This window comes from Elephas maximus, chromosome X, assembly GCF_024166365.1.
Source record: "Elephas maximus indicus isolate mEleMax1 chromosome X, mEleMax1 primary haplotype, whole genome shotgun sequence".
Classification (NCBI taxonomy): domain Eukaryota; kingdom Metazoa; phylum Chordata; class Mammalia; order Proboscidea; family Elephantidae; genus Elephas; species Elephas maximus.
In genome coordinates this window covers 81908756-81923941 of record NC_064846.1, presented here as the reverse complement: position 1 = coordinate 81923941, position 15186 = coordinate 81908756, and the positions used below count along the sequence as shown (strand labels likewise).

Below are 15186 nucleotides of genomic sequence, written 5' to 3'. Positions count from 1 at the left end.
TACATTCATGAGTTCCTTCTGTCAGTTGTAGTAGTAATAGTAGTAGTATTAGTAGTAGTAGTAATGGTATTTTCTTCAGCAACACAAAAAGATTATTTGAGAGTCCATCATTTAGAGAAAACAGTACATACTCAAGAACGGTTCCGAATCATAAATTCAATCAGAAGACCAATTTGACCAGATCCTTTTTTTATAAATGATTTTTAAATGTGTTTAAATTTTATGTATGCCATTAATATTATTTCCAATTTAAAATGTTAATCTACCTTCTTGAAAATGTTAGTTTACTTTGACTATGTAGATTATGTAGCATTATCTAAATTTACTGAAATGCATTATACTATATCATATGTGCTAAATGCACAAATCCACTACAGTAAAATTTCAACTATACTAGCATAGGATTCAAGTTAGATTAATCAACTGTAATTCGAAACACGTGGAAATCAGAAAAACAACAGTGTAGTTCATTATAAATGGGAAAGATGACTGAATCCAATTGGTTACCCTGAAATTCAGCTTATATAACACCAATGTAGTGTTAACACCATGTACTTTATTTTCAAAGGCTTAATTATGACCTATTTTGGTAGATGACAACATCAATATAAAGCCTTTGGTTAAAAAATTCCTCTTTCACTACAACTCTATTAGGTGTAAAATTTACAGAAGCCTTAACTGTTTATATCTAGATGAGGCCATTTATGTAAAATATACAGGTCTCTCTGCACATATTGTCTCTAACTCAATTCTGTAAAACACTGCCACCAAGCATATCAGGAGTTTTCACGTTAGTAAAAATGTATTTTGTTCTGGCATTGAAATATTACATCTATATTTTAGTAACTCCCCAGAACCCAGTGCCGTAACTACAGGGAGTCAAATGAATGGAGTCTACTGTTTGTGCACAATAACAAGCTTCTACAGTACTTACTTGTTCTTCTTTTTTTTAAAAGCCTATCCATCAGGATCTTGTGTTAAAAATACTGACATTGCTTGGCATTATACTATTATATATGCATCTTGATTATTGGTAATGGTTCCCCAAACCATTATTGTATGAAACCAGAAAAACTATTTAAGTATCTTTATTTGAAAAGGATTTTAGAAGTCAGTGTGCATAGAAGTTGTTAGGACCTTGCAAACATACCAAGTATATACTTAAACAGTTGGGCACTACTGCAAAACAACAGAGTATAAATACTATGGACCTGTGTATATATATTTTTTTCAATCCCAATTCCCCTAATAAAGGGGGCTTAAACAGAATATTCAAGTAATGTAGCTGAAAACTATGCTTTTGGATAAATGTTTAGGCAAAAAGCCACACATTTAATCTTCTCTTCATCCAGTCTGGCTGAGGAGCACTACACATCTTATAGACCAGTTGATGTTCGCTTTTTCATGCTCCGTCGTTGAGCTAAGCTTGAAGCAGCAACAGGCTCTAGGACTGGCTGAAAGGTCTTGTGACTCAGAGCTGAATATGTGGCAACTACTGCTCCCTAAAATAACAAAAAAAAACATTAAAAATTGAATTAAAATCTCTGAAGGTAAAAAATCTTCCACATTTTATTATCAGACATTTAATAAGAACAAAACTATTCTTCCCAGGGAAATGACTGAGTACACTTGATCTGAACATTGATGCTCCCTTTATGAATTAATACCTGATTACTTGTATATTTTTCATTTTAGTAACTATGTTTCCTAATTTTTTTTTAAACACTAAAATTTTAGGCAGTAGAAAAGAAAGTTGAGAAGAGTCCATGGTTGTTATCTAAAAAATAAACCAAAACAAAAAATTTATAAATCTACCTTTAAAAAAAACAAAGATACTATAAGGTAATTATCTAAATGTCATTAGTGAAAGATATACAATAGATTTACTAGGTATCAAGTATTTAGATGGCACATTAAAATACATTTGACGGTTTACCTTAATGATATGTGATGCATCATTTCTATTTGGCTGATCAGCCGGCAACTGGTCTCTGTGGGTTATCCATGAGTGTTTTAGTATTTGTTCTGTAGTGTACCGCAAATGTGGGTCCATATGAAGCATATGGGAAAGTAAATCCTATATCAAAATGAAATATATATACGTATGTATCTATATATAAATGTACTATATATCAGTAAAGCTTTCAATAAAATTTATCATTACACATTTTCTCAAAATGTGAAAGCAAGCTTTGCAATCTATTTTACTGACCTACACTTAGGGAAAAAAAAAAACCTATATTCTGCACAGTTAACTGCCAAAAAAAAATCCTGAAACAGGTTTTCCAAAATATAGTAAATGCTTATTTATAATTTAAAAATCATGGGATGGCAAATTAGTGGAATTATAATGTGGTTAGTGAAGGAGGAGGAAAATGTAAAGCATCAGGAGTTATCCTGGAATGTACTAATGGCCAAGAAAAGAAATGAGCTATAGAATTTTACTATAATCTGAGCTCCAAGGTGAAAAGGTATGTGTATACAGGTACAAGGGAGGGTTCCAGGTGGTTAAGCCAGTCAACAACTGTGGGATTACCATATAAAATATGAAAACAAGGCAAAACATAAATCCAATGTAAGCAGCTGACTGCGAATATAGCAGTGGTCAGAGTATCACAAGCTTTTCATCAAAGTAACTGTTGCTGCTGTTGTGTGTCATCAAATCGATTCTGACTCGTAGCAACCCTATAGGACAGAGTAGAACTGCCTCATAGGGTTTCCTAAGCTGTAACCTTTATGGGAGCAAATGGTCAGGTCTCTTTTCCCGTGGAGCCACTGGTAAGTTCAAAATGCTGGCCTTTTGGTTAGCGGCTGAGCGCTTAACCACTGTGGCATAGGGCTCCTAAAGTAACTGTGAATACACTTATTTTATCTACGTTATAGTAAAAAGTTGTGAATTTAACATAAATGCATAGCAAAAACACAATTTTAAATATATTAAATTATGTAATACTTCAAAAATAAACTCTCTACTGAACATCTTTCAGAGAAAGAAGTAAACTCTCCTTAACAAGCACCTTCTAATATAGAAACAAAACCATCATTTGCGAACTTTTCATCATAACAGAAGCAGTGATGCTAAACAAAAGATTTTAAGTAGTAACATCGCATTTTTGAAAACTAATGAAATTGGTTGAAACTATGTGAGGGAGTAGGACAACTGATTAAAAAATCTACTTGAAGAAGAACGATATATAAAAATAAATGAAAAAGTAATATAATAAACAACAGACCCAGAACTGACACATATATTAAAATTTGCAGTCAAGAACATTAAAACAGATATTATAACTATACCAGATGTTCAAAAAGTTAAATGGAGACCTAGAAGAGATTTAAAAAAACAAATAAAATTCTAGAGATAAAAACTAAAATATGAGATAAACTACGAGATAAATGAACTGAATGGGATTAACAGCAGATTAGATATGGTAGAAGAAAAGACTGGTGAAGATACAGCAATAAACCTTATTCAAAAAGAAACACAGGCAGTAAAGCAAACAAAAGAACAGAGCATCAGTGAGCTGTGGGAAATTTTCAAATGGCCTAACATATGTGTAACTGGAGTCCCAAAAGGAAGGTAGAGGGAGAAAAATATCTGAAGAAAACTCCCTCAAAATTTTCAAATTTGATGAAGACTATAAACCCACCTGGAAACCCTGGTGCCATAATGGTTAAGTGCTACGGCTGCTAACCAAAAGGCTGGCAGTTCAAATCCACCAGGTGCTCCTTGGAAACTCTATGGGGGCAGGTCTACTCTGTCCTATAGGGTTTGAGTCAGAATCAACTCGACGGCAACAGGTTTTGTTTTGTTTTTTATAAACCCACAGATCCATGAAGTCCAAATACAAGAAACGTAAAGGAAAATACATCAAGACACATAATAATCAGAAAATATCAAAAGCAGCTGGGGGTGGGGGTAGGACATATACATTACGTATGGAGGAAGAAAAAGATTGCAGAAAATTTTACATGAGAAGACAGTGGAGCAATATCTTTAAAGTACTGAAAAAAATCAATTAGAATTTTATATCAAGTGAACATATCTTATAAAAACAAAGGGGAAATACTTTGCAAACATACAAAAGCTGAAACAACTCATCACCAGTAGACCCATGCTACAAGATATGTTAAAGGAAGTCCTTCGGGAGAAGGTATACAATTCCAGATGGAAATATGGATCTACACAAAGCAATGAAGAGCACTGGAAATGGTAACTATGTCATTTATTTCTAAATATTTAAATCTATGTACAAGGTAACTGATTATACAAAAATAACAACAATGTAGTATGGGACAGATAACATACGTATAAATAAAATGTATGATAGGGCGATGGTTAATGTTATATGTCAACCCAGCTAGACTATGATTCTCAGTGGTTTGGCAGACACTGGCTTGTTCTTCCATAATGTAATATAATGTAATCAACTTCCACAACGTGGTCTGATGTGATTAGCCAACCAGGTGAGATAGATTCCTTGGTGATGTGGCCTACTTCCAGAATATAAACAGGTAATCTGGCAAAGCTCACTCTTTCTCAGTCCTGCACTCTTCTCCTTGCCTGTCCTTTGGATCTTAGAACATAAGTCTGTAGAAGTCTCTGGCTTGCTGCCTGACCTGGAGATTTTGGAATTGCCAGCCTCTGCAACCCACGAGCCAGCAGAAGTCCTTTTCCTGACCCTGGACCTAGGACTTTGGGGCTTGCAGGTCCCCCACAACTGCATGAGCCATTTCCTTGAAGTAAATCAATGTTTCTCTCTCTACAGAGAAAGAGAGTACATGTGTGTGTTGTACACACAGATATGTTTCACTGGTTTTGCTCCTCTAGAGAACCCAATTAAGACAGACAATAATAGTATGAAATGGGACAAATGGAATTACAGTATTATAAGGTTTTTGTACCATAAGGGAAGTGCTATAATATCACTTGAAGACAGACTGTTAAAAGAGGCATACTATAAACCCTAAAGCAGCTACTAAAATTATAAAACAAAGGGTTATAGCAAGCAAGCCAACAAAGGAGTTAAAATGGCATTAACAAAAAATAATCAAAAAAGGAAGATAAAAATAAAAAAATGGAACAAAGAATAGATCAGGCAAAAGAAGATTGGAGTGGCTATATTACCAAAAAAAAAAAAAAAAAAAACCCAAACCCATTGCTGTTGAATCGATTCCAACACATAGGGACCCTATAGGAGAGAATAGAACTGCCCCATAGGGTTTCCAAGGGGTGGCTGGTGGATTTGAACAGCTGACCTTTTGCTTAGCAGCTGTAGCTCTTAACCACTACACCACCAGGATTTCCGTGTGGCTATATTAGACAATGTAAATTTCAAAACAAAAAAATATAACCAGGGATAAAGAAGGTCATTTCACAATGATAAAGAGGTAAATCAGTTAAGAGAACAAAACTTATAAACATTGGTGTATCTAACAAGATGTCAAAATACATAAAGCAAAAACAGATAGGCAGGGCAAGACGGCAGAGTAAACAGTTGTTTCCATTTATCCCCCTGCAACTAACTCACTGAATGGATAGAAACAGGTACAGACTGAGAGCTCAGAGCTCCTGATGGCAGTTGAAGCATTAGAGAGCTAAGGTGAGTCATGAAACAGGGGAGAGGAGGAGTGGAGAGTTTCTGGCCAAGTGCATCTGGAGGAATGGACTCATTGCAGCCATTCTGGGACAGGGATGGTAAAACCATGAACAGAGAATGCAGGACGGAGCTAAACAGAGGTAAGTGTAGCACGATTAAGGTGGCACAGATTGGCTAGGGGAGCTCATAAGCCATGCACTTGGGAAGGGGCATAGAGAAGCCAAGAGGCTGTGGATGAATGCTATTGAATCTTGTGAGACCCGAGGCCAACAGTCTCTAAGACCCCGGGGCAGCAGAACAGCTATGGGATCCATCCATCACCCAGAGTGAGAAAAATACATCAAACAGGCAACACAACAGGAAATAACTGGCCTCCTACCCACAACTAGGCATTTTAGGAGAGCCTGTTCAGGAATACCTGGGAAGGAAGGATATAAGGGGCTCCCTTCCATCAGCTCACGAAAAATGAGCACCATCACTTCTACCTGTAGCCACTGGAAAAGTCCCAAGCATGCACAATCAGTCACAGAGGGAAAGCCATACCCCAAGCCTATAAAGGGAAGAGAAAGAATCCAGCCCCAGGAGAAAGAATCCAGCTCCAGGAGTGTGACTGTCTCGTGAAGGCTTCAGCCAAATCCACCAAAGATGGGGGGACCCTCACACTAGTAAAGTCAGCCACCTTAGGGGAAACCAGCAAGAGTAAGCACCCAGAGACTTAAAGCTTTCCAAAACACCTAAAACCTGTGTTGACGAACTAGAAACCAATTAAAAACCCAAACCAAACACACTGCCGTCAAGTCGATTCTGTCTCATAGCAACCCTACAGGACAGAGTAGAGCTGCCCCACAGTTTCCAAGGAGCACCTGGTAGATTCGAATTGCTGACCTTTTGGTTAGCAGACATAGCTCTTAACTACTACACCAAACCCACTGCCGTCAAGTCAATTCTGACTTATAGTGACCTATAGGAAAGAGAACTGCCCCATAGGGTTTCCAAGGAGTGACTGGTGGATTCAAACTGCTGACCTTTTGGTTAGCAGCTGAGCTCTTAACCACTGTACCACCAGGGCCCTGAACCCAATAGTAATAGACATAAATCCTCAGAAAGATCCTCAGACAGAAATGTTGACTTAACACTGAAAGACAAAAAGTGCTAGAGTGCCCCCTAGTGAAACTTAGGAGAAAACAGTGGAGGTAAATCTAAGAAATTCCTTGAAATAAATGAAATTCTGAAATTTCAATTACCACAATAAGATATTAAAATGCCACATGGTCAAAAAATAAATAAATAAAACATACACGATCACAAGAGAAGAAGGCTCAATGAAAAGAAAAACATGAAGAAGTGGAAATTTCTCCTACAGAAAACAGGATAATGGAAAAAATAGAACAGTTCCAGACAATAGTGCTAAATGTATTTAAAGAAAGCAAAGAACACACAGAAAACAAACTAATGGAGATCAGGAAACAAACAAACAAAAACTCAAGGAGATGGAAAACAAAATAAAAAAAGAAATAATGGAACTGAAGACAAAAATAATTGAATTAGAAAACGCAAGAGAAACAATCAAAAATAGATTTGAGCAAACAGAAGATAAAATAAGTGAGCTAGAACACAGAGTAAACAAACTTATTAAGTCTGCAAAGAAAAAAGAAAAGTGAGCAAAGCCAAATGGAAATGTGGGATTCAATTAAGAAATCTAACATTACAGTTTTTGGAATTCCAGAGCATCATGATAATAATAAAGGCAAAGAAATAATTTTGCAAGAGATAATCATAAAGGATTTCCTAGACTTGAATTAAGAACCAAGCCTGCAAATGCAGGAAGCTACAAGAACTCCAAATAGAAGAAATACGAGATCCATTGCCCAAGACGCATTGTTTAAAATTCTTGAAAACCAAAGACAAGGAGAGAATTCTGCGAGTAACAGGAGAAAAGCGCAATATAACATATCAAGGGTCCACCATAAGAATTAGTGTGATTTTTCCCCAAAAACCCTGGAAGCCAGAACACAATGGCGCAACATATATAAAATACTGAAGGAAAACAATTTCCAACCAAGAATTCTTTACCCAGCAAAAGCGTAATTCAAAAATGAGGGGGAAATCAACACATTCCCAAATAAACAGAATCTGTGAGAATTTGCCACTACCAGATCACCAGCTCTACAAGCATCACTTAAGGGATATTCCAAAATAGGAAAGAAAGAGCATTAAATAAATATTCAAATCTACACATGGGAAATAAAAGTAAAAATCAAACAGAGAAAAGGATCTCCAAAAAACGTAACAGCATAACAGCATGGGTAAATATAGGCACAAGTATACGATATTTTCAGAAAATGAGCAGAATAGTTAAGTTTCAAAACCTGTAAAAATGGCTTGGGGGTGGTGTCTGACCTCCTCCAACCCTACAAGGGGGAAGGAGAACCAAGATCAACAGCGCAAGCAAGGCTAACTTCCCTGAGGCGGAGGCCAGACAAGCCTCCTCTCTCCACCATCTTTACCAATTCTGACACCAACCATCCCTCCCACAGCACTCCCTACTTCTTTGCTGGATTCAATAATTCATTGCAATGGCCACACGGAACTCACAGACCATACTCACAACTACAGCGTTTATTAGGAGAGTAACAGTTACAATTCAGGATCAGGAACACTCAGGACACAGTCCTTCCATCAGGATATCCTCTTCCCAACCATGCTCACAAACACGTCTCTCCCTGGCCCTATGCCTCTCTCCAAAGGCATTCAGATTTCTCTCTCCACGGGCCAGGAGGCCCACTGCACCATCTCCTGCTGCTGGGTCTCTCACGCCACTGCTTTTCACTGTCTTCAGGGTTACAACTTGCTCTTTGTCTCCTGCTCCCAGGAGCTTCTCAGCACAGGGATTCTGGGTCCAAAGGATGAGTTCTCTCCTCCTGGTTGTTCTTTCTTGGTGGTGGTAGGATCTTCCCCTCTGCTCTGGAATTGGCTCTCTTTTAAGGCAAAACTGACCAATTCCCTTGGTGGACCACAATTACCCATCACACAGTCCCACCCAATCACCTGGGTGGGAGTCACAAGATGATGGTTAGAAAGGCCACAAAAGCAATGCGACATCAAGTATGTTAAGAAGTAAGTAAAGATTAACACTATCTGATACAGGAAATATAATGATATCACTGGAGACTCACCAACAGAAAAGGGGGAGAGAGGAGTGAAATAGGAATAGTTGTACTATATTAATGTTGTATGCTACTTCTTCTTTGTATGTTAAACTTTCTTGCAATTACAAGCTGTGTAATGTAATATTTGTGGGAAACGCTAAGAAAACACCTAAAAAAATACACAAAAGAAATAATGGAAGAAAGACTCATCAAAAAAATAGCTAAAAAAATCAGAAAAATGAGAATAAAATGTCAAAGAAGATATAAGACACTAGAAAAACAATAAGCAAAATGAATGAAGTAGATACTTCGTTTTCAATAACAACTTTAAATGTAAATGATCTAAACTTCCCTTGCAAAAGGCGGAAAGTGACAGAATGGATTGAAAAAAAAACAACAAAAAACAAACACATGATCCATCCTTTTGCTTCCCACAAGAAACGCACTTTAGACATAAAGACACGGACTGAAAATAAAAGGATAGAAAAAATATTCCATGCAACCAGTAACCAAAAAAGAGCAGGAATGGCCATACTGATATCAGATAAAATATATTTTAAATAAAAATCTTTTACAATATATAAAGAGGGACATTACATAACAATAAGTGGGTGAATCCATTAAGAATACATAACATTTATAAATATATAGGCACCTAACATCAATGCTCCAAAATACATGAAACAAATACTGATAAATACGAAAGGAGAAATAGATAACTCCACAATAATAGTTGGGAACTTCAGTACACCACTTTCAATTCTAGACAGAACAGCTAAAAAGAAGATCACTACTGACAGTGAGGACTTAAATAAAACCATAAGCCACTTGACCTAAAGGACATATATAGAATACTCCACCCATTAGTATCACAATATACATTTTTCCCAGAGCACCTTGATCATTTTCCAGGACAGGTCATTTTCTAGGTCACAAGTCTCAACAAATTTAAAAACACTGAAATCATACAAAGCATCTTCTCTTACCACAACAGTTTGAAACTAGAAATCAACAACAGGAAAAATATGGAAAAAAAATTATGTGGGAACTAACACACTACTAAAAGCTATTGAGTTACAGAAGAAATCAAAAAGTGAAAAAAATACTTAGAATCAACCTAAAAACAAAACAGAACATATCAAAACCTTTGGGATACAGCAGAACCAGTGCTCAGAAGGAAATTCATAGCACTATAAAAAAAAAAAAAATTTTTTTATATGTATACACTAAAAAAGAAGGGCCCGAAATCAGTAACTTAAACCAACAACTTGAACAAACAGAAAAGGAAGAATAGAAGCTTAAAGCTACGATTAAAAAAAAAAAAAAGAAATAATGAAGATCAGGGGAAAAATAAACAAAATAAAGAAACAATAGAAGAGTCAACAAAACCAGAAGTTGGTTCTTTGAAAGAATCAATAAAATAGACTTCACTGAGGAATTTTACCAAACATTCAGAGAAGAGCTGACACCAATTTTATTCAAGCTCTTTGAAAACACAGAAGAGGAAAAATACTCCTTAATTCATTCTATTAAGCTAGCATCACTAAAACCAGGAAAAGACATCACAAAAAAAGAAAATTACCGACCAATATTCCACAAGAATATAGATGCAAACATTTTTAACAAAATTCTAGCCAACAGATTACATCAACACATCAAAAAAAAAAAATCATGCACCAATTCAAGGGGAATTCATACCAGGTATGCAAGGGTGGTTCAACATTAGAAAATCAATGTAATTCACTACATATAAAAGAAAGGAAAAGAACCACACAATGATATCAATTAATGCAGAAAAGGAATTTGATAAAATCCAACACCCTTTCCTGATACAAACTCTCAGCAAAATAGGAGTCTAAAGGAAATGTCTCAACATAATTAAGGGCATATACACAAAACCAATAGCCAACATTATTCTCAGTGAAGACTGGGAGCCTTTCCCTTGAGAACAGGAATGAGACAAAGATGCTCATTATCACCACTCTTCTTCAATATTGGACTGAAGGCCTAGCCAGATTAATAATGAAAGAAAGAGAAATGAAAGGTATTCAAACTGGAAAGGAAGTAAAACTATCCTTATTTGCAGATGACAGGATGGTACACACAGAAAATCATAAAGACTGCACAAGAAAACTGCTGGAACTAATAGAAGAGTTCAGTAACACTGCAGGGTACAAGATCGACATACAAAAATCAGGTGTCTCCTTTACACTAACAAAGAGTATGCCTAAAAAGAAATCAAGAAAGCAATACCATTTATGATAGCCACAAAAACAATAAAATACCTAGTAATTAACCTAACCAGGCACATAAAAGACTTAGATAATGAAAATTACAAAACACTACTACAAGAAACTACAAGAGACCTACATAAACAGAAAGACATTCCATGCCCATGGACTAGAAGACTTAATACAGTGAAAATATCAATATTAGTTAAGGCGATCTACAAATACAACACAATCCCGATACAAATCCCAACAGCATTCTTTATGGAAATGGAAAAACTAATGGCCACCTTCCTAAAGAAAGTAAAGAGGCCCTGAATAACCAAAGTACTATTGAAGGAGAATGGAACACTCCTCAATATCAAAACATACTATACAGTCACTGTATTCAAAACAGCCTGGTATTGGTTCAGTGACAGACATATAGTCTAGTGGAACAGAATTGAGAACCCAGGAATAAATTCATGCATTTATGAACAACTGATATTCAACAACGTGTCAAAATTCAATCACCGGCGAAGAAACAGTCTCTTTAATAAATGGCGCTGGAAAAACTGGCTATCCACATGCAGAAAAATGAAACAAGATCCATACCTCACACCATACACAAAAACTAACTCATAATGGATCAAAGACCTATATATTAAACCAAAAACTATAAAGTTCCTGGAAGACAACTATTGAACCTAATTTTTTGTAAAAATAGGCCAACCCACTGCCATCTAGTCGATTCCGACTCATAGTGACCCTATAAGAGAGAGTAGAACTGCCCCATAGAGTTTCCAAGGAGCACCTGGTGGATTTGAACTGCCAACCCTTTGGTTAGCAGCCGTAGCACTTAACCACTACGCCATCCGGGTTTCCAAAAATAGGCCAGCAAACATAAAAATGCACGAAGAGCAGAAAACAAATTAGGTAACTGGGACCTCACAAAAATTAAACACTTATGCTCATCAAAAGACTATCAAAAAAGTAAAAATACGACCTACAGAATGAGAAAAAATCTTTGGAACAATATGTCCAATAAAGACCTAATCTCTAAAGTATACAGAAAACTTCAACTCAACACAAAAAGACAACCAATCCAACTAAAAATTGGGCAAAGGACATGAACAGACACTTCATCAAAGAGGAAACACAAGCGGCCAATACACACATGAAAAGACGCTCGAGATCGTAAGTCACTAGAGTGATACAAAACCATAATGAGATACCATCTCATCCCAGCTAAAATAGCACTAAAAAAAAAAAAAAAACAGACAAGTGTTGGTGAGGATATGGGAAGACTGGAACCCTTATTCATTGCTGGTGGGACTGTAAAATGGTACACCCACTATGGAAAACAGTGCGGTACTTCCTTAAAAAAATAGAAATGGAACTACATTATGATCCAGCAATCCCATTCCTAGATACATACCCTGGTGACCTAATAGAAGTGACACGAACAGACATATGTACACCTATGTTCATTGGAGGATTATTCACAACGGCAAAAAAAATGGAAACAATCTAAGCACTCTTCAACAGATGAATGGATAAGCAAAAGGTGATACACACATCACATACAACAGAATACTATACAACCGTAAAGAACAATAAAGAGTCTGTGAAACATATTATAACAAGCATCCACCTGGAGGGCATAATGATAAGTGAAATAAATCAATCACATAAGGGCAAATATTGTATGACCTCACTTTTAAAAGAAGACAAGAATAGATACACAGACCAAAGTTCATTGGTGGGTACCAGGAATGGTGGTGGTGGCGGCAGGGGGATTCACTCTCTAGACTGTAGATACTTGTTATTTTTGGTGATGGAAAAACTTCCACAGAATGTGGGTGTAATGAGCACAGCATGACCAAAGTAAATGATGCCATTAAGAAATGCACAAGAGAAAAGGATGATTGTGCTAAAGAATATGACATATATAATTTTTTTATTGTGCTTTAAGTCAAAGTTTAGAATTCAAGTCAGTTTCTCATAAAAAAAGTATACACACATTTTTATGTGACTCTAATTGCTCTCCCTATAATGTGACAGCACACTCCTCTCCACTCTGTAATTCTCATGTCCATTCAACCAACTCCTGTCCCAGTCTGCCTTCTCATTTCATCTCTGGACAGGAGCTGTCCACATAATCTCATGTTATCTACTTGAGCTAAGAAGCACATTCCTCACCAGTATCATTTCATGTCTTATAGCCCAGTCTAATCTTTGTCTGAAGAGTTGGCCTCAGGAATGGTTTTAATTTTGGGCTAACAGAGTCTGGGGACCATGTCCTCTGGAGTCCCTCTGGTCTCAGTCAGACCATTAAGTCTGGTCTTTTTACTAGAATTTGAATTCTGAATCCCACCTTTCTCTTGCTCCATCAGGGATTCTTTATTGTGTTGTCTGTCAGGGCAGTCATTGCTGGTAACCAGGCACCACCTGTTCTTCCAGTCTCAGGCTGATGTGGTCTCAGGTTTATATGCCCCTTTCTGTCTCTTGGGCTCATATTTTACTTGTGTCTTTGTTTTCTTCATTCTCCTTTGCTACAGGTGGGTTTAGACCAATTGATGCATCTCAGACGGCCTCCAGCTAGCTCACCAGACACCACTCACCAATGTGGGAGGCAGAAAGTTTTCCTAATAAACTTTGTTACGCCAACTGACCTAGATGTCCCCTGAAACCATGGTCCCCAGACCCCTGCCCCTGCTATTCTGTCCCTCAAAGAGTTTGGTTGTATTCAGCAAACTTCTTAGCTTTTGCTTTAGTCCAGTTGTGCTGACTTCCACTTTATTGTGTACTTGAGCTTCCCTTCACATAAAATAATTCTTGCCTACTATCTAGTTAGTAGGACTTGAAGCACTTACTAATGAAGATCAAAGACCACAGCCTTCAGTATGGATTACACCTCAACATAAAGAAAACAAAAATCCTCACAACTGGACCAATGGGCAACATCATGATAAATGGAGAAAAGAGTGAAGTTGTCAAGGATTTCATTTTACTTGGATCCACAATCAACAGCCGTGGAAGCAGCAGTCGAGAAATCAAAAGACGCACTGCATTGGGCAAATCTGCTGCAAAGGACCTCTTCAAAGTGTTGAAGAGCAAAGATGTCACCCTGAAGACTAAGGTGTGCCTGACCCAAGCCATGGTATTTTCAATCAGATCATATGCATGTGAAAGCTGGACAATGAATAAGGAAGACCGAAGAAAAGTTGACGCCTTTGAAGTGTGGTGTTGGCGAAGAATATTGAATATACCATGGACTGCCAAAAGAACGAACAAATCTGTCTTGGAAGAAGCGCGGCCAGAATGCTCCTTAGAGGCAAGGATGGCGAGACTGCGTCTTACATACTTTGGACATGTTGTCAGGAGGGATGAGACCCTGGAGAAGGACATCATGCCTGGCAGAGTACAGGGTCAGCGGAAAAGAGGAAGACCCTCAACGAGGTGGACTGACACAGTGGCTGCAACAAGGAGCTTAAGCATAACAACGATTGTAAGGATGGCGCAGGACCGGGCAGTGTTTCGTTCTGTTGTGCATAGGGTCGCTATGAGTCGGAACCGACTCAACGGCACCTAACAACAACAAACATCTAGTTAGTGAATACCCCTCTTCCCCCGCCCCCATGCACCCTTGTAACCAGCAAAGCATGTTTTCTCCTGTGTTTAACCCTTTTCTTGAGTTCTTATAATAGTGGTCTCACATATTTGCCCTTTTACTACTACTGACTAATTTCACTCAGCATAATGCCTTCCAGATTCCTCCATGTTATGAGATGTTTCCTGGATTCATTGTTGTTCCTTATATTGCATAATATTCCATTGTGTGAATATAACACAATTGTTTATCCATTCATCCACTGATGGGCACCTTGGTTGTTTCCATCTTTTTGCTATTGTAAACAGCGCTGCAATGAACACGGGTGTGCACGTATCAGCATGTGAGGGCTCTTATTTCTCTAGGATATATTCCAAGGAGTGGGACTACTGGATCATATGGTAGTTCTATTTCTAGCTTTTTAAGGAAGTGCCAAATTGATTTCCAAAGTGGTTGTGTACCCTTTTACATTTCTACCAGCAGTATATGTGTTCCAGTCTCTCCACAACGTCTCCAATATTTATTATTTTGTGTTTTTTGGACTAATGCTAGCTTTGTTGGGGTCAGATGGTGTCTCACTGTAGTTTTGATTTGCATTTCTCTAATGGCTAATGATT

General features: G+C 37.3%; 1 protein-coding gene across 2 annotated transcripts in view; it reads right to left on the bottom strand.

Moving 5' to 3' along the window:
* Positions 1-403: 403 nt before the first annotated feature.
* Positions 404-15186, bottom strand: part of RPS6KA6 (ribosomal protein S6 kinase A6) — a 161393-nt gene continuing 146610 nt past the window's right edge. For both annotated transcript variants that reach the window (XM_049872377.1, XM_049872378.1), the window contains exons 21-22: positions 1937-2077; positions 404-1502 (exon numbers count right to left, since the gene is read on the bottom strand). In XM_049872377.1, the coding sequence (XP_049728334.1) occupies positions 1377-1502; positions 1937-2077 (267 nt within the window). In that variant the 3' untranslated portion in view covers positions 404-1376. The remainder of the gene's footprint in view (positions 1503-1936; positions 2078-15186) is intronic.